The following is a 19,418-nucleotide window of genomic DNA, read 5'->3' on the forward strand; positions in this document are numbered from 1 at the left end:
TTTTCTGGTCTGCCTCAGCTCCAGCCGTCTCAACAGCGTTCAACAATGTCAAAATGATTGAGATGACCAATCAAATCAAAGAAGGCGGGCCTTACTGTTCACAGAAACTGCGAATTTCACCGCGGCGCTTCAGTGACGGTACAAAGTAGCTAAACGTGTAATAGCTATTTTACAATTGTTTTACAAAGACATAAACGACCAACAATATCCAGTGAATTGAATTGAATGTAGGCCTGTCATTTGTGATTCATGTAATTCATAGCCATGGTCTAAGTTAATTGAATGTGATGAAAATAGCATTTTTCTGTTTTGCGTTTTCAACATATTAGGAATACAAATAAAATTGAATGGTGCATATTTTAAAATAATAATATTATTTGCAGTTCAGATTGATTACTTTGCAAAAAAAATATTATTCTTGTTATTTTGCTGTTCTTTTTTTCTTCTTTTAATATATTTCCCTAAATCAATTTAAATCCTATATTTATTTAGTTCCTTTAAATAAATAAGATTGATTACTTTGCAAAAAAAATATTATTCTTCTTATTTTGCTGTTCTTTTTTTCTTCTTTTAATATATTTCCCTAAATCAGTTTAAATCCTATATTTATTTAGTTCCTTTAAATAAATACCAGTACCATAGAGGTCTGGGCCCGTATTCACAAAACATTTTACCTTACCACTAAGAGTTCTCCTAAATAGCAGTAAAAGTTTTAGCTAAGAGTTTTCTCTCAAAACCTATTCACATAGCTGCTGAGACAAACTTTTACTAAGGAATAGACAGAAGTCTTAAAGGGGTCATATGATGTTGCTAAAAAGAACATTATTTGGTGTATTTGGTGTAATGAAATATGTTTATGCGGTTTAAGGTTAAAAAAACACATTATTTTCCACATACTGCACATTATTGTTTCTCCTCTATGCCCCGCCTTCTGAAACGCGTCGATTTTTACAAAGCTCATCGGTCTGAAAAGCTGTGATTGGCCAGCTATCCAGTGTGTTGATTGGCCGAATACCTCAAGCGTGTGACGGAAATGTTATGCCCCTACCATACTGTGATGATGCCCTGTCAGGCCGGAGCGATGATTCAAAAACATGTGATTGGCTGATAGTCTCTGTCAGAGATTTATTCATAGAAATATTGTTAGTAAATATAAAAGTTTTAAAATAAAAATGTTAATTGCCAAATTCAAATAAAGATTTTAAAATGCAGGCTAAGTGTCACTAATTAAACAGGCTATATAATCGAATAATTGTCAGCCTCTTATATGTATGCTTCTCGTAAACAATTAGTCAATATGCATTAGGGATGCCCTCGACTAAAGATTTTTCTGGTCGACTAGTAGTCATTCATTTTAAGCATTAGTCGACTATTAGTCGCACTTTTATTAATAAACCATATAAATCATAATAATGAGCCTTTAATTGCCTACATAGCCTAATAAGCGCTCAAGCGCACGTAAAAAAGGCTTGCCACAGCGCACCGGCAAATATAATAAGTATGAATGTGTTAGGGAAAAACAGCAAGTACACTGCATTAACGTTTTAATAATTTATTGTTACAATAATCTAGAATAATCATGGCTGATAGTAAGACATGCAAAAATAAAAGAAAACCAAACTGGATACAGCTATATATTAAGGATATAATCAAAAATGTGGAGTGCAACAGCCATTTTAGGATAGTTCAGATTTGGTCTTCAATACTCCTAATGTTTCACAGATTTAGGAGCAAATTTTAGCGCTAAAACGCTTTGTGAAATACTCTTAGAACAAAAATGTAGGAGTCCTAAATTTAGGACTGACACGCCCATTATTTTTAAGATTTTCTCCTAAATCGGCGAGTTACGAGCTACTTTTAGCCTTAAGATGTTTTGTGAATACTGGCCCATATATAAACATTGATTTCTATTGTAGCGATCAAAACAGAGCAAATCCCCTTTTGAAAGTAACTGGCGCTTCAATAACATTTGTGTCGACTGCATCATTTAGTGAGTCATTGAATCATTCATTCAAATTACTTTTTCATAATTTTAATATAAAAAATTGGTGTATTAAATATTTTAAATACACACACACATACAGGTGCATCTCAATAAATTAGAATGTCGTGGTTTCTAAGAGTAGGAGACTTTTATAAAGAAGCTAAAAGCAAATTTCAGTAAAGTTTAAGACTGATTCTTAAGTGTTGACTGAGTTGACACTTAAGCGTTGTGAACTAAGGACTACAATGATGTCAACACAAAATGGCTGACCTCGACTTCTGAATCAGCCAGTAGTGAGCCTGCAAGGGTGAAGTCACAGCAACATGACATCATTTATAAATCCAGACAATACAATTGTTCTGTTATTTAAATTTATTTTAAAAGGTAGCTTTGCATTATGTGCAAAAACATTACAAATATCTACACTTATTTTACACAACTACAAATAAGGAGAGTGTGTACAGGGAAGAGCAAAAATATACTTAAGTGCCTTGGCATTATTTCACAATCTAGTACAATTTTATTAATAGGTTTACATATTAATTAAATTCACAGATGGATTATATTTATGTAATTAAGTTGACTAATCACATCACCCAAATTGCACTCTCAGCTGTATATAAAAGAAAAATCAATATTCCAAACTCTTAAAAATGGAATCAAAAAGAAAACCAAACTGGTCCAAGGAAGAAAGTATTCTTCTAGTGCAATCAGTCCTTAAATTTGGAAGGACATCATACGAGGAAAATTCAGTCCGACTGTAACAAGTAAAGGAAAAAAAAATGCATGGCAATAAATTGCCATGACTATAAATGCAGCATTTCCTCGGACAAGCCGGCCTGCTGAAGACTGTGAGAAAAGGTGGTACAATGTACAGGTGCATCTCAATAAATTAGAATGTCGTGGAAAAGTTCATTTATTTCAGTAATTCATTTTCTGTATTAAATTGACATTAGTTACTTTAATCTATGGACACTGAAAAAAAAAAAACACCACACCACATCGGATTGAATAAACATGTTTGCACTGTTTAATATTTTCTGTATGTAAATGTAGTGCTGAGCCGGGCCATCTGACGTGCCACATTGCACCACATCTCAGGATGTCTTCCTGTGTCCTCCAAAAGAGGCTTCTGCTTCACAAAACACAGGGTTTGCACAGAGTGTAGCGCCTGAAGATGACATTGAGTCTCTTAAAATAAAAAAAAAATAAAATTACAAATCAAGTTGTTGAAAGTTCAAAATGAATATTATACACTAAAACTGAAGAGATTAAAGAATCAATGATTGAACATATGTTTGAGTAAATAAAAGTGTGTGAACACAAATTTGTTAATAGTTGCTTCTTGTCTACATGTTTTTCTTACCCAAAATGTAAGTTTGCAAAGCAGTCCCTTATTGATTCTCTGCTTGAACCACTTTGTAATGTGGTACTGTTGTTATTACCATCATAATCATCATCACTGTCATCGTCGTCATCGTCATCATCAAGCAGTGGTATATTACAAATATTGTGCAAAATGCCACAAGCCATAATAATGTGACTAGCACGGTCAGGGGACTGTCTAATCTCTCCATGAAGGACATGGAATATCCTTTTGTGCTGTCCAATTCCTCTCTCCACCACAGCTCTTGTTGCTTTGTGTGCTCTTTAAGACGAAAAATGATACAAGAACAAATCAAGAATGCACTTATTGAACAAAATTGGTGTCTTGCCTGAAGTTCAGTCCTGTACAGTACAATTACAGTTATAATTGAGCTGCTGTTCACCTTGTGGTCTTCTGTAAGGGGTAAGAAGCCAGCGTTTTAAAGGGTATCCTGAGTCACCCACCAGATGACATCCGGGGCGAACATAATTTTGTTCAAATAACCCAGTGAGGCCACTCTCAGAAAGAACCCGAGAATCATGTGTTAACCCTGGCCATTTTGGCACAAGATCCAGGATCTTGTAAGCGGCATCAAACACAACTTGAACATTGATACTGTGGAATCCTTTTCTATTGACGTATGCCTCCTCATTTACAGTTGGAGAAATTATGTGAACGTGAGTGTCATCGATGCCTCCAACAACTCCGGGGAAGCCTGCAATTCTCATAAAAGCTTCTTGCTTTTGCCGTAAAGTTTGAAGGTCAGTTGGGAAGTCAATGAACTGCCTTACTATGTTTGGGGTGGTTAGTGCTGCAATAGTGCTATTTAAGACCCTGCTGACTGTGGACTGTGATGGGCCCAAGTCATCACTGGTGCACTGCTGCATTTTCCCAGTTGCCAAAAAACGCAGAGTCATTATTACCTTCAGTTCTGCAGTTAAAGCATTGTTTCGTAGAGTTTGAGGAGTTATTGAATTTCTGACTAGGTCAGTAACAAAAAGAATACCTTGACGATCAAGTCTGTACCGTTTTATCAACTCCCTGTCATCATATAATTCCAACACGTTCTTTCGTTCTTGGAAAGTGCACGGTCTCCCCTGGGCCCGTATGTATAAAACTTCTCAGAAATGCTCTTAAGAATAGTCTTAAGCTTTGACTTAAGTGTCAAAAAATTCTTAGTAAAAAGTAGGACTTTTCTAAGAGTAGGAGACTTTTATAAAGAAGCTAAAAGCAGCTTTCAGTAAAGTCTAAGACTGATTCTTAAGTGTTGACTGAGGTGACACTTAAGTGTTGTGAACTAAGGACTACAATGATGTCAACACAAAATGGCTGACCTCAACCTCTGAATCAGCCAATAGTGAGCCTGCTCATGTAAAGTCACAGCAGCACAACACCAATCATTTAATGTAACTACAATAAAATAATTTAATTAAGACACTGAAATATTTTAATATTTATTTATTTATTTTTATTTTTTTATTTTTTAATGCTTTGCATTTTGCAAAATTATCACAAATTATTACTGATGCTTCGTTTTCTATTGGTATGTCTCCTCGTTTACAATTGGAGCAATGATGTGAACATGAGTTCAATCAGTGGCTCCAACAACTCCATGAAAGCCCACAATCCTCATAAAAGTGGCTTGTTTTTGCAATATGGTTTGGCGGTCAGTTGGAAAGTTAATTAATTGCCATATAGTAGTGGCCAAAAGTGAGGTCCGGCCTAGGAACATTATGACGTAATCTAGCAACATTTAGCAACTGTTTTAGCTACTTTCAGTTGAAAGCAGTTGGCAACACTGGTCAGTGTTTTTTTTCACTCATATTTGAACAGTTTAAGTGAAATGTGGGGTCATTAAAAAAACCCTCCACACATCACTTTTGGCCACTGTTGTGTTTGGTGGGATTAGTGCCACAATATGTAAGAACCTGCTTACTGTGTCATCACCGGTGCATTGCTGCATTTTTCCAATTTTCCAGCCAAAAAATTTTACTACTTTAATTTCTGCAGGTAGAGCATTGATTTGTAGAGTGGAAGAAGTTATTAAATTTCTTTGTCAGTTACAAAAAGAATTGACTATCTTGGCGATCAAGTTTGTATCATTTTATCAAAATATAACTCCAATATGTCATATCTTCGTTGGAAAGTGTGTCTCCTCCTTTTGCTGCCATCTTGTTTCTCCTAACTAGGTTAGGAGACCTCTTCAGCTCTCTTAAATCATTTAGGAGCTGAAGTCTAGTCTTAACACTTAGGAACCTTTATGAATCACACTTATTCTTAAGTCTAGGAATAGGAGTAAAATGACGTCATTCTAAGAATTTTGACACACTTAAGACTAAAATTTTACTCTGAGCGGCTTTATACATACGGCCCCTGGGTCCATATGTATAAAACTTCTCAGAAATGCTCTTAAAGGGAACCCCGGGTATTAAGACTTGTATGGCTTAAAATAACGTAAATGATGTCTGTTAATGAAAAATGTAGTAGAAACTACATGAAAGATTTACGTTAGTTAAAAAATCCACATCGTCGTTTGCTTATTTTGGACTGTGGGGGGGCGCCATTATTTTGATGACGTTAAATGGTTGCACTCGGTGAGCTACTGGCACTACCTGTTGCTATTTTGACACAACTCGTAATATAAAACACGGATACGATGCCACATTGTGCTGCTTTTGGCTGTAATTTTCAGTCGAAGGGCAACAAGAGCAGCGATGTAAGTCTTCACAGCTTTCCTAGCAACAAGAAGAGGAGAAAAGAATGGGAAGATGCCTGTGGACGAATACAACTTCCCAAAGACCCGCGTCTGTGTTCTCGCCACTTTAGCCCTGATGCCTTTGAGGCCTTTAGTAGACCACAGCTAATGAAAGAACTTACATGTGCCGACGGATTTAAACGTAGACTTAAACCAAATGCTGTACCATCGAATTTTCCCCCACAAGGAGTCTAAACACACCCGGATATCGAGTGAAATCCGCGCTGAGAAACGACAGAGACAAGAAACGCTAGATGCAGCGTTGTATAAAGTGTGGTTCTTTGATTGCCATGGAGGATATGAAGGAGATGGAAAATGAAGGATCACAGCTGACTCTGGAGCTCACGTGTGCTAATGGCTGTAGTTACAGATGGCAGTCTCAGCCTACTGTCAGCAGTACCAAGGGTGTTGGAAACCTGCTATTGGCAGCGTCTGTGTTTTTCAGTGGCATTCACTTTGCTAAATTTGAACAGTTTTGTAAGAACATGAACCTCAAAACAATAAGCGAAGACACATACACAACACTTAGGAAGAAGTATGTGTTCCCAGCTATTGAGAAGACATGGGCCAAAGAACAGAATGCAGTGTTGAGCAGTATGAAGTCAAGAGAAGTTGTCCTCTGTGGAGATGGCCGGTGTGACTCTCCCGGTCATTGTGCCAAATACTGCACCTACACTTTTATAGATGTGGAGAGTCAAAAAGTTGCAGACTTCAAAGTGATAAGCTGCACCCAGGTTTCAAGCTCTAATGCCATGGAGATCAGAGGTTTTAAGGAAGCTCTTAAATCCATAGAAGAAAATGGAGTGAAGGTCTCTAGCATTTCCACGGACAGGCACCCACAAATTGTCAAAGAAATGAGGGCCAGTAACCAAGAAAAACACCATGAATTTGACCCCTGGCATGTGGCAAAAGGAGTGTTGAAAAAAATGGCCATTGCAGCTAAGAGGAAAGAATGTGTGGGCCTGGGAGAGTGGATACCATCCATTGTTAACCATTTATGGTGGAGTGCCCAAACCTGTGAGGGTAATGCTGAGGTGCTGAAGGAGAAGTGGGTGTCAGTAATACACCATGTTACCAACCGGCATGACTGGCCAGGCAACAAGCATTACCATAGATGTGCTCATGAGCCACTTGATGAGCTGACCGAGAGAACGAAGCTTTGGTTGAGTCCAGGATCTGAAGCCCACAAAGCACTGGTGAGGACTGTTAAAGACAAGCGACTTTTGAAAGACCTGGACCACCTGACAAAGTGCATCCACACTACAACACTAGAGGTATGTTTAGTAGCTTTAAACAGTGTTACAGAGGTTGCATCTAAAATAATTTGGTAGTATTTTTACACACAATTTAACATCTTTACATATTTGTTTCAGGTGTACCACTCCATGTACCTCAAATACCTTCCGAAGAGAACATATTTTGGATATGATGAGATGATCCATGCTTCCATGCTTGCTGCTCTGGATCATAACAACAATGCAAACAGACAACAGGTGAGTGTACTATTGACACAGCTCTCCTTTTTAGCTAGCTCTTCCTTTTTGCCAGGTTTTATAAAATAGTTTTCATAGACATAGAAAATATTGTTTAGGGCAAGTTATTTATTTTTCATTGGCTCAAGTTAAAAAATATAGATGTGAATCATTACCCTACATTTTTTTAATTGGATGAATGAAACATTTATTTTCAGTGTGTACACAGTGTCGGATAAGAAACTGAGAAGCATGTTGACCAGATACAGACTCAGCGGACACAAGCTGATGATGGAGACGGGCAGAAACAGAAAAACATGGCTGCCACCGGAGCGAAGATTGTGTTCACACTGTGATCTGAATCAGATGGAAACAGAACTGCACTTCCTAACAGAATGCTCCCGCTGTAAAAAAAATTAAAAGTTGAGTTAACTTAAAATAAAGCAACCAGCTGCAAAGCAGTTTTTAGTTTACTCAACTTCGGTGGTTGTAGTTGTGCCAAATCATTTTTGAAAGTTCAGTGAAGGTGGATAAGGGAGTTGAGCGATCTTTAAAAAAACGAGTAGCCTAAAAAAACTAAAAAAAGTAGTACTACTTTAAAATGTAGTAGTAACTACATGGGCATGAAGTTCAGTCAACTCAAAAAAGCTTTGTAGCTGGTTGCCAACTTCAAAATAAAGTTGATTCAGCTTTATTTTCATCTTTTGATTTAGCTATGAATAATCTTGCATCCATATTTCTCAGCCATGCTGTAAATGCTGTAAACCATGCTGTAAAAACAATACAAAAGACTATACCATCATTACAGAAAATATTCACAATTTGTCACATTGAGGACCCTTAATAGGCAAAAGAACACTTTCCTTTCTTCTTGGAATGCTTTTAAAGTGCTTTTACAGCACAACATATTTTAAAGTGCTGGAGTAACAAAGTACAAGCCTTAAAGTGCTATATCTATGAACAAGACTTCAGGATCCTAAAAATTGCAACAAATGTGTTTGAGCAATCCAGTTTCACAACATTTAAGGTTCATTACATTAAAATTTAAAATATTTCCTCTTTTGACATGTTGAACTTTTACGGAAACATCAGATGGAACAACAGGAACAGCTTAGTGCTTGCCCTTATCCGTATCCAGGTATTTAGACATTAACAGTTTGTTTTTGAAGGACTGGACTCTTGCTGAGCACTGGGGGTCAAGACCAATAAACACCTTTTGAATCGTTTCAAAGGTGTACTTGAGTTCTTTAGGATAGTTCATGTTCAGGGCATAAATCAAGCCAAAGAGAAGAGCCATAGCAGTGGGAAGGTCTTGCACATTATCCAGCACGATATGCTCCTCTAGAACCACAGACAGGCACCTTACATTTGGGTTTGAGTGGATGGTCGCAACGTCATCTTCAACGATGGTTAAGATCCCCATCTTTATTCCCATTTGTATGATTTTCTTCTGGCTCTGTGTCCTGCAGTAAAAAGCAGCATAAAACAAGGTCAAAAGCCATTTTTTATTTGAATTCTGCAACTGCATTCAGACAGTAAGGGCGAAAAACACAAGGGTATGGCCATTGCAGCTAAGAGGAAAGAATGTGTGGGCCTGGGAGAGTGGATACCATCCATTGTTAACCATTTATGGTGGAGTGCCCAAACCTGTGAGGGTAATGCTGAGGTGCTGAAGGAGAAGTGGGTGTCAGTAATACACCATGTTACCAACCGGCATGACTGGCCAGGCAATAAGCATTACCATAGATGTGCTCATGAGCCCCTTGATGAGCTGACCGAGAGAACAAAGCTTTGGTTGAGTCCAGGATCTGAAGCCCACAAAGCACTGGTGAGGACTGTTAAAGACAAGCGACTTTTGAAAGACCTGGACCACCTGACAAAGTGCATCCACACTACAACACTAGAGGTATGTTTAGTAGCTTTAAACAGTGTTACAGAGGTTGCATCTAAAATAATTTGGTAGTATTTTTTACACACAATTTAACATCTTTACATATTTGTTTCAGGTGTACCACTCCATGTACCTCAAATACCTTCCGAAGAGAACATATTTTGGATATGATGAGATGATCCATGCTTCCATGCTTGCTGCTCTGGATCATAACAACAATGCAATCAGGGAACAGGTGAGTGTACTATTGACAAAGCTCTCCTTTTTAAGCACTACCGTCTAGCCATGATTTGAGTCCCTTGTTGTTTAGAATAACAATCTGACCTCTGACACTTTAATTTAGTTCTGATGCCATATTTCCCATTATCAAAATTATACTTAGTCAGCAATGTTCTGCTGGAAACTTGAGGCAAAGCCATATAACAGGCGAACAATGGCTGCAGCTTGATTTACTGGAACATGGAGATCCAAGCTTTGTACAAATGAGTTAATGCAATCAGTGACACTAATTAGCTTCAGTTCGATTTCTGACCTAGAAATAGTTCAGAATCTGAAATGTTTCTTCTTCACTTTACATGTCAGAACTTGTAGAATTCTCAAACTTCCTGATTATTTCCAAGTTTACATAAAAATATCACAGATTTTTGATGTGATGTCCAACTTTTGCACCCACTGTTTGTTACAATTATTTGTAATAATTTACAGCAAACTGCTTCTCTAACATTTAATGTATATTTATATGTTCTGTTTTAAACAGGCAGTGTTTCAAGATGGGGAGACTGTTGGTGAACCTAAGTTCAAAATCTCCTGGAGCAAAGTTCACAAGTCATTCAGAGCAAGACGGGTGGCTGTTAAAAAGGACTATGGCTACATGACGGCAATGGTGGCAGATGTTCTCTCCTCTGTGACAGCTTTAAAGCCGAGCATGGACATGACACTAGACAGAACACACATCATGGCACCACAACAAAGACCATCCAGATCACAGATCATATTTCAGACACAGCAGTTTTCACATTTCAAGTAGCTGCATCTATACAAACACATTGCATACACACCAGCATTCTTCTCTGTTAGTTGATTCATATCAACGGGACTTCTCTCTAACCCCAACTCTAACAAGAACCTGGATGATTGAGGATCTTCACAAACCAGCATTTTTCAAATCCACAAACTTTTATTTTTACATTTATTTTGTACAAAGTTTACATTGTTTGATAATGCCTGTACATAACTCATTCAGTTGATGAAATGTTTTGTAAATCTGAACAATACAAGAGCTTAAAAATCACCAGTCTCTCCATGCCTGGTCTATTTCTGTATAATCAATATCTACATCTTCGAACCCTGCATAAATTCCATCTGAGTAGATGTTTCTTATTTTGTTAACTGCACATGATGGAATGACTCTGCGGATTCTTCTGCCCAGCCTGCCATGCATCCTCCATGTGAACTGACGATATGAAGCATATCTGTAAGACCTAAAAACAGGTTTTGGAACATTTATACTAACAAGTTATTAAACAGTTATGTTGCCTTAACCTTTAAAATTACAGAGGCCTCTAGACAAAGTACTTATGTTCAATTTGAATATCTTCTTAGACTGTGAAGTCAGTCTCATGGTTTACAAAGGTAAGCTGAATCTACACATCCTTCTGTTCTCCACTGTCTGAAATTACTATACCCTGTACTCAATAGGGAAAATAAAACTTAAAATCACATAAGGAAACCAGGCTACAAAGGTTTTCATCTAATACCCCTTATGTCTTCTACATCATGATAAAAGTATTGTGGACAAAAATGTGCACAAAATAATACAATACAGACTATTAGGTGACATTTCATTAATTGTAATAATGTTGGTCAGAAAAATACAAATTACCAGTAATGTAACAAAAATTATTCCATGAAACATTTTATGCAAGTACCCACAGCTGTTATGAAATAGTCATTTCATGCAAAATATCACAGCTGGATAACAAAAGAGTTTAAATTTACAACTAGTTACATGATTTTAAATGTAAAGTTAAACGCGAGGGTTGATGTACAGACTTGCATATTTGTCACCTGGTTCCGATTCGGCAAGTCGGCACTCTCCCTGTCATGGAGACTGACGAGGGCAGCCCATAACACGTCTCGATTGAGACAGACTGCCTCAAAGCTCGTGTGTGCTGTGATGCACGGGATATCTGTAATAGCATAAAAGCAGTAGCATCTTAGCACGTTTCACTGTGTAATGCATTCAGGTGACATAGACGATTTTTACACGCTATAATCATACAACTAAAGTTGGATCCATAAACTTACATGGAACAGCTACAGTGAAAAATTGCAGCTCCTTACAGCAAATGCTCTCCTTCTCGGTCAGCATCGGCAAGCAATAGCCACAGAGACACCATCCATTTTGCCCCACTCTCGCCTCATAAACCCTCCGATCGTCTTCGTTTTGATTGATTTGATATTGAACGTCTTCAATGTTTTGATCCTCACTAATTTCGTGCTCTGGCTCAAATTGAAAAGGCTGAACAGATGACATTTTTTGTAACATAGCAGAATCAAAATAACGAAGCAGTGATCGGTGCAACCATTTGACGTCACAGCCCAGAATGCACTGCGATGTCAACAACAATGGCAGCGTACTACTACCGATTTTTTTAATAAATTTGATAAGAACTAAGACATATTTTGTTAATTGTATATGATATTTCTATACTTTGGGGCAACTGTAATCTAGTAAGCCATACAAGTCTTAGTACCCAGGGATCCCTTTAAGAATAGTCTTAAGCTTTGACTTAAGTGTCAAAAAATTCTTAGTAAAAAGTAGGACTTTTCTAAGAGTAGGAGACTTTTATAAAGAAGCTAAAAGCAGCTTTCAGTAAAGTCTAAGACTGATTCTTAAGTGTTGACTGAGGTGACACTTAAGTGTTGTGAACTAAGGACTACAATGATGTCAACACAAAATGGCTGACCTCAACCTCTGAATCAGCCAATAGTGAGCCTGCTCATGTAAAGTCACAGCAGCGCAACACCAATCATTTAATGTAACTACAGTAAAATCATTTAATTAAGACACTGAAATATTTTAATATTTAAATGTATTTTTTTTTTTTTTAATGCTTTGCATTCTGCAAAATTATCACAAATTATTACTGATGCTTCATTTCCTATTGGTATGTCTCCTCGTTTACAGTTGGAGCAATGATGTGAACATGAGTTCAATCAGTGGCTCCAACAACTCCATGAAAGCCCACAATCCTCATAAAAGTGGCTTGTTTTTGCAATATGGTTTGGCGGTCAGTTGGAAAGTTAATTAATTGCCATATAGTAGTGGCCAAAAGTGAGGTCCGGCCTAGGAAATTTCACCCTTAATTACAAAAAATAAATAAATGAATGTTCAAGATTTTGCAAGCATATTGCATAGTGTTGCCAATTTAGTGATTTTTGTCACTACACTTCCTCATCCCTTTAGAGACTTTTTTTCAAAAGCCTAGCAACAAAATCAATTTCTTGGACAAACCACTGTTGTGTTTGGTGGGGTTAGTGCCACAATATGTAAAACCCTGCTTACTGTGTCATCACCGGTACATTGCTGCATTTTTCCAATTTTACAGCCAAAAAAAATTAATTACTACATTTCTGCAGTTAGAGCATTGACTTGTTGAGTGGAAGAGGTTATTAAATTTCTTACTTTGTCAGTTAAAAAAAAATGTAAAAAAGGCTTTTTGATCTTGGCAATCAAGTTTGTATCGTTTTATCAACTCCATATCATCATATAACTCCAATATGTCATATCTTCGCTGGAAAGTGTTTGTTTCCTCCTCTGTGCTGCCATCTTGTTACTCCTAACTAGGTTAGGAGACCTCTTCAGCTCTCTTAAATAATTTAGGAGCTGGGACCTAGTCTTAACACTTAGGAACCTTTATGAATCACTTTCATTCTTACGTCTAGGAATAAGAGTAAAATTACGTCATTCTTAGAATTTTGACACACTTGGGACTAAAATTTTACTCTGAGCGGCTTTATACATACGGCCCCTGGTCTTTATTTTCCTCAAAACAATTGGTCCCCCCAATGTTCTAGAGTAGACATTATTACGGCCTTGTTTGGTATATAAAAAACACATTTTAAAAACTTGGTTAAAAGAATCACCAGTGTAGAAACAATGATCCAGAGAAAGAGAACAAAGAGGGCCGTTTTTTACTATTCATTCAAGAAAAAAAGTTTATTTTGTTGAGAAATTTAATGACATTCTATGGTTCGCTATAGGCTGCCCATGAAAGCATGATATTGCTCTTTTTTCAGTGTACATATATCAACATCACTGCAATAAGTTACATAGTTAAAATAGCAATAGCTACAGTCTAAATCTCTAGACTGTATCCCACCCCCTCCCCACCCTCCACAAAAAAAAATAAATAAAATAAAACAAATTGCCCACCCAGGATATCTGCCAGCCCACCCTTCTATAGCTCTTAAGAACCGGGCATGTATAATATGTCACAGTTTACTTTATTTTGCTATACTCACTTAGCTATAGTGCCCTGCACCCATTAGTTAAAAATATAAAAATATCAAAAATTATATCTGGTGTCTGAATAATTTTTGGTTCGACTGTGGATTAATTCTTGTTAAAATTACAAAGCAATTCAGTCAAGAGCAGTGAGTGATTTTCTTTTTTCTTTTTCTTTGATTAACATTAACTCTTTCCCCGCCAGCATTTTTGAAAAAAGTTGCCAGCCACCGCCAGCGATTTTGATGATTTTCACTCAAATTTGATGCCTCCAGTATATTTTGCTGTATGAATATTTGAATATGCAATACACCAAAATAAAGATCAGAGCCTCTAAAAAAATCTGTTTTATTCTAGCTTAAAGCATTATTTTTTTATCAACACTTGAATATAGGTAGGTTTCATAAAAAATGCATTATTTTGAGCAAAAAGGTGAGAAAATCACATTTTTATCAAAAACTACATCTGGATAATATTCAGTACGATTATCAAAGCATATAAAGCATAAATCCAGTAAATCGCTTCCATCAATACCTCCAAAGCTTGCACAGACATATACCACTTCCTGGATCAACATTTTACTCCGTAACGTTATGCAGTTTTCTATATGCTGTCTATTGCTGATGATCGCATTATTTTTCATATGCATCTGTTTACATAAGAGATCGCTAGTTTCTCCATCCTGTTCACATTTGTTTTTGTTCGGGAGGTTTTGTACTCGTTCAGAAGATGCATAATAGCGCCCCCGAATGTATAACAGTGAAAACACTAAAAGCCGTAAAAACTCGTCTTTAGCAGGGAAGCGTTTTCTTCTAAAAGACGAGATAACTTGTCAATGGCAGGGAAAGAGTTAAAGGACACCGACAGCAGCTAATAGCTAAATTAGGCGCGGTCACTTTAAGAGACAATGCATCCATTATAATGATACAAATCCGATTTCTGCAGGTGCTGAATTGGGCTCTTTCACATCTTTTTCTGTATGTATGTTTAAACTGCGATTTGTATTTGTTTGTTCAGGTGCAGGAGGACACGAAGGAGAGCTTGGTTCAGTGTTGCTGTCCGTGAGACACAACTCTCTTTCCGCGTCGTGTGTTTGAATGCTTTAATCTCTTTTGAATGTTTAAATAGGCAAGGCTTAAAAACACGTGCAAATGATAAGCTTTCGTGACGATGCGCAGCAGTGGCCCGTCAACTGTCCTGAGCATCTTTTTAGGCTGGCCTCAGCCAGTCAGTTGAGATCGCCGGGGGGCCCCACTCAGCCGTGGGCCCCTTGGATCATCACCACCTTTCACCCCACTAGCAACGGCCCTGATTAAGAGACAGCAGCATAATATACAGTAGGGGAGCACGGGGCACAAACTAACACAGCGTTAGTTGTAACACGCGTGGTTTAAATATTTCCACACATGCAAGCATAACCAAATTTATGACATTTATTAGTTTCCATATCAACACTACATAGAGAAGAAAGTCTGCCAAAATTCAAAAATCTTTTGAAGATATCACTGAATATTTATTTTACCATAGTAAAAGTACATGTATCACCCATTCTCACTCCCTAGGCGTCAAAAACTGAACAACGGTCAAGTGCCTTCAGCGTCACTGTGAAGACGCCAAAGGTACCTCTTGGCATCGCTATATCGACGAACTGGGACCTACATTGCTTTCAATGGGAAACTTTTAGCGTCAACACACAGAAGCAAATGACATGAGATGTTTATCGCTATGAAATCACGTTCAAAAAGTCTCATTCATCACACATCACACTATTTGCCATCAGTTTACGTATGCCACACATTGAGTGAGTAGTCCTAAATACACTGTATTGATGTTTGTTATAAAATCTGATTAGTGCCTTATATTTATTCGCTGTATTATATCTGTCATTTGAGGCTGACTTTGCATTTCATTGTGTTTAACTAAATGATCACACCTGGTAACTATGGTAACTAGGGTGATTAAGCACTATCTGTCACATGACGTGATCTTCGATCAGTTAATCATATTCATATCATCATTTGTTTATCTGTATTTTATCTGTTTTTTTATTTGTTGAACATCAATTGTTACCCTTAAAATGTTTTGGATGTTTTTTGTTTTTTATTTGCTAGACACAGTGTCTGTATTATGACATCTAGGTGAAAGAGTCTCTGTGTGCTGAGAATTAATTGACTTCTGTGACATGTGGCGGCTAGCAGATGGTTGGTTTAGCCAGTCTGTCTGCTTCCTTACCTGGGCCCCAGTTAAAGTACAAACTATGTCCCATATTTCTAGAGAGAAGAGCAGCACCACCCCTGAAGGGATGAAGACCATCTCTTTTTAACAGGTCTGCCCCAAAAATTTGTCCAATTGTCTATGAAACCTATGTTAATCTGCGGGCACCACTTAGACAGGTCTCTTAGCAGGTCAGCTTGGTATGCCTGCAACACCGCCATGGTGTCCAGGCATGTGTCAGCCTGACCCACTGCTGTGAGTACCCATTTGGTGGGTAGCGCTTGAGCCTTCAGGGACAATGATGATTCAGGGGACAGATAGCTGGCAAGTGTTATGCACCCCGTCCGTGGGCATAATGATCTAGTGCTCCGGTCCTGTTATGGTTGTGTTGGCGAGCTGCACCACTGTAAGTACCACATGCGCCGAACTGAGTGCTCTGCTATTCTTAAGCATGTTTCAATCACACCAAGTCCCTAGACCTGTCCTGGACTCAGGTGATCTTTAGTAACAGTACTTCTAAAATCCATATTTATGGTAAGTGCACATGCTAGTTCACTTCTCTAAAATCCATGTTCATGGAAAGTGTGCATGCTAAGACTTTTGTGCACTTTTCTAAAATCCTTTGTGGTAAAGGTGACGCACTACCAGTCTTGTTCCCTTTCTCTGAGTTGGTTCAGGCCCCGGTTTTCACCTTGGACCCCACTCTGCTTATGTATCTCTAACTGCTGCAATAGCAAAAAACTCTCTTGATATTTTAAGAAAAATTACAGAAGAATACAATAAAGCATATTTTGTTACCTTTTGAAACTTAGAAGTGTTCAATTTGAACAGATGATTTTACCATTGCTATCATTGTCAGAGTGCACTTCCACAGTACATTCAGCATCTGGCTCATATTTGCGATCTCAAACATATTCCCAAAACTATCGTATTTAATGACTTCAAAATTAATATTTTGAGCACTGGCAGCTTATTCACCACATCCAACATCAAATGACAGTGACATTTATATTTAATTGAGTACAGTAATTGCTCTGCAATTGCTCTGCAGTAAAGCCATACAAACCAGTTCATTTTTTTGCTGATGATATTATTTTGTTTTATGCCTGCAGTAATTATGAGTAAAACATCACGTCATTGTCATTGTGTATCAAACAGTGCCACCTCGAGGAATAAAGATGCATTGCACGAGTCATCAAATATGTAAATATAGTTGCACAGGAAAAATATACTTACACATTTACATACAGTACCACGGGTCTCTAGCGACCCTATACACTTTTTTACAAATAATTAATCAGAAAACAGGCATTCTTTTATTTTTTAGAGGGTTGTACTAGAAATGCAAACAATAAAATGTTGTGTTTGTACAGTAAACAGGTTGTGTGTGAGAGATCATGAAGACTTGAATTTGGCTTATTCAGTACTCAAATGTTATAGCTGTTATATATATATTATTATTATTAGGCTATTATTATTATTATACCCTCACTGGGGGCTGAGCCCCCCTAAAATGAAAATCCTAGAATCGCCCCTGAGGCATAGATTGAGGAATACTAAAAAAGTTGATGTCTAACTTTAAAAAATGAAGGAGGGAGAGGGTAGTGAATAATGTCCCGGGTCGCTAAAGACCCAAGGTATGCATTTATTGGTTAAACGAATAATTAATCAACACTGGCGTATCTTGCAAACTGATGACAGACTTAAATCTTTGCAGGATCCTCCTCTCATGGTGTTCAAACGTGGACGTAATTTGAGAGATTATTTGGTGAGATCGTACATCTCTCCCACCTGTAACAACACAGACTACGTTAACACCAATTTCAGAAGGTAATTATTGGAGTGATACATGTAGTCAATGTAGCTATACATATCGCTGTGCATCGTTCAAACATCCTCATACTGGTAAATATATTCCCATTAAAGGAATTATAAGTTGTAAAACAATTTTTTACCTCATTAAATTTACGCTACAGTATATAAGAATTGAGAAGATATTTTTACTGAGGAGAGGTGATTTGATCCAAATGTATCCTGCTGAAACGGGAGGCTTATTGGATTCACAAATTGAACACTTTGGGGCTGTTTACACCTGGTCACTTCATGCGTTTTTTTCTGATCGGATAGCTATCCGATCGTGAAAAGACCAGGTGTAAATGCCCTCCAAAACGCATTCGAGACGGATATAAATCCGATCGCTCAAACCACTTCAGGAGGTGGTCTGGGCCGCATTCCAGATGAAACTGGACAAGTGTAAATGCATCTGGTTGTTGAAAGTCCATTTTAGGTCTGACTCTGTCTCGCTGGGTTTTGTTGCCACCAAAGCTCCCATGGTCTTGGCACCATGACTCAAACTTCAGCCACTTCGCCAAATCAATTAGTGTGTACAGAGCACCAGGTTCGTTGCTTACGCTCCTTCTAAAGGCTGCACGTAGCTCATGAGGTAATTTAATGAGAAGTCGTGCCACATGGGAACCGCAGCATAGTTCAACTTCTCCCTCTGTACCCAGAGTCTTAAGGAGACCTACCAGTGCTTGGACTTGGAGCGCAAAGGACTCAAAACTTCTCGTATCGCCAGGCTGGATATCTGGGGAGTGCATAACAGCTGCTATGTTGTTCAGCACCAGTTGATGAGGACGCCCGTATCTATCAGTTAATGCCTCCATAGTGTCTGTATATGGGGCAGGTGAGTTCAGGAACGAGTCTGCTTTCAGGCGTGCTTCCATTAATTTCAGATGATCAATTAGCACCTGGTATTTGAACAGCTCAGTTGTGTCTTCTGGCAACAAATTGCTCAAGGTTAACTTTAGGCGGGTAAATTCACCTGGATCTCGATGGATGAAATCAGGTATGGTTGACTGTGGGCCCCTGTAGGTTATCTACTGTCTGGATACACTTGTCTGCCACTCCCTGGGGCTGGCTGGTGATCTATGAGGTTGGGAACGGGAGGAAATGGCAGGCATCAAAGTTGAGTAGCAAAGCTGTCAGGGTAGTAACTTTGGGCCAGTGATGGAGAAAGGCGAGTTTCAATATCTGTAGCATCAACATGTTCTCTACTATGTGGGGTAGGAAGTTTACGTGGGGCTGGTACTGGATGCACTCGAGGGGCTGGTCGAGGAACAGGTCTCTCTATCTCTCTGTAGATGGTTCTAGGCGATGGTTTTGGAGGTGATGGAGCTAAAGGCTGTTGCTCAGGAAGTGGACAAACTGGACTTGGCTGGTTTCC

At 38.1% G+C, this 19,418-nt stretch overlaps 2 protein-coding genes across 2 annotated transcripts; both read left to right on the top strand.

The window, feature by feature from the left end:
* Positions 1 to 6,359: 6,359 nt before the first annotated feature.
* LOC107702177 (uncharacterized) lies at positions 6,360 to 7,933 on the top strand. The gene is made up of 3 exons (XM_016504421.1): positions 6,360 to 7,379; positions 7,479 to 7,598; positions 7,847 to 7,933. The coding sequence occupies exons 1-3, from the start codon at positions 6,360 to 6,362 to the stop codon at positions 7,931 to 7,933; spliced, it is 1,227 nt and encodes a 408-aa protein (XP_016359907.1).
* Positions 7,934 to 8,983: 1,050 nt separating this feature from the next.
* LOC107702178 (uncharacterized) lies at positions 8,984 to 10,634 on the top strand. Its single transcript, XM_016504422.1, has 4 exons — positions 8,984 to 9,014; positions 9,110 to 9,483; positions 9,584 to 9,703; positions 10,226 to 10,634. The coding sequence occupies exons 1-4, from the start codon at positions 8,984 to 8,986 to the stop codon at positions 10,493 to 10,495; spliced, it is 795 nt and encodes a 264-aa protein (XP_016359908.1). The 3' UTR covers positions 10,496 to 10,634.
* Positions 10,635 to 19,418: the final 8,784 nt, after the last annotated feature.

Source organism: Sinocyclocheilus anshuiensis, unplaced genomic scaffold (genome assembly GCF_001515605.1).
Source record: "Sinocyclocheilus anshuiensis isolate Anshui unplaced genomic scaffold, SAMN03320099.WGS_v1.1 scaffold618, whole genome shotgun sequence".
Taxonomy (NCBI): domain Eukaryota; kingdom Metazoa; phylum Chordata; class Actinopteri; order Cypriniformes; family Cyprinidae; genus Sinocyclocheilus; species Sinocyclocheilus anshuiensis.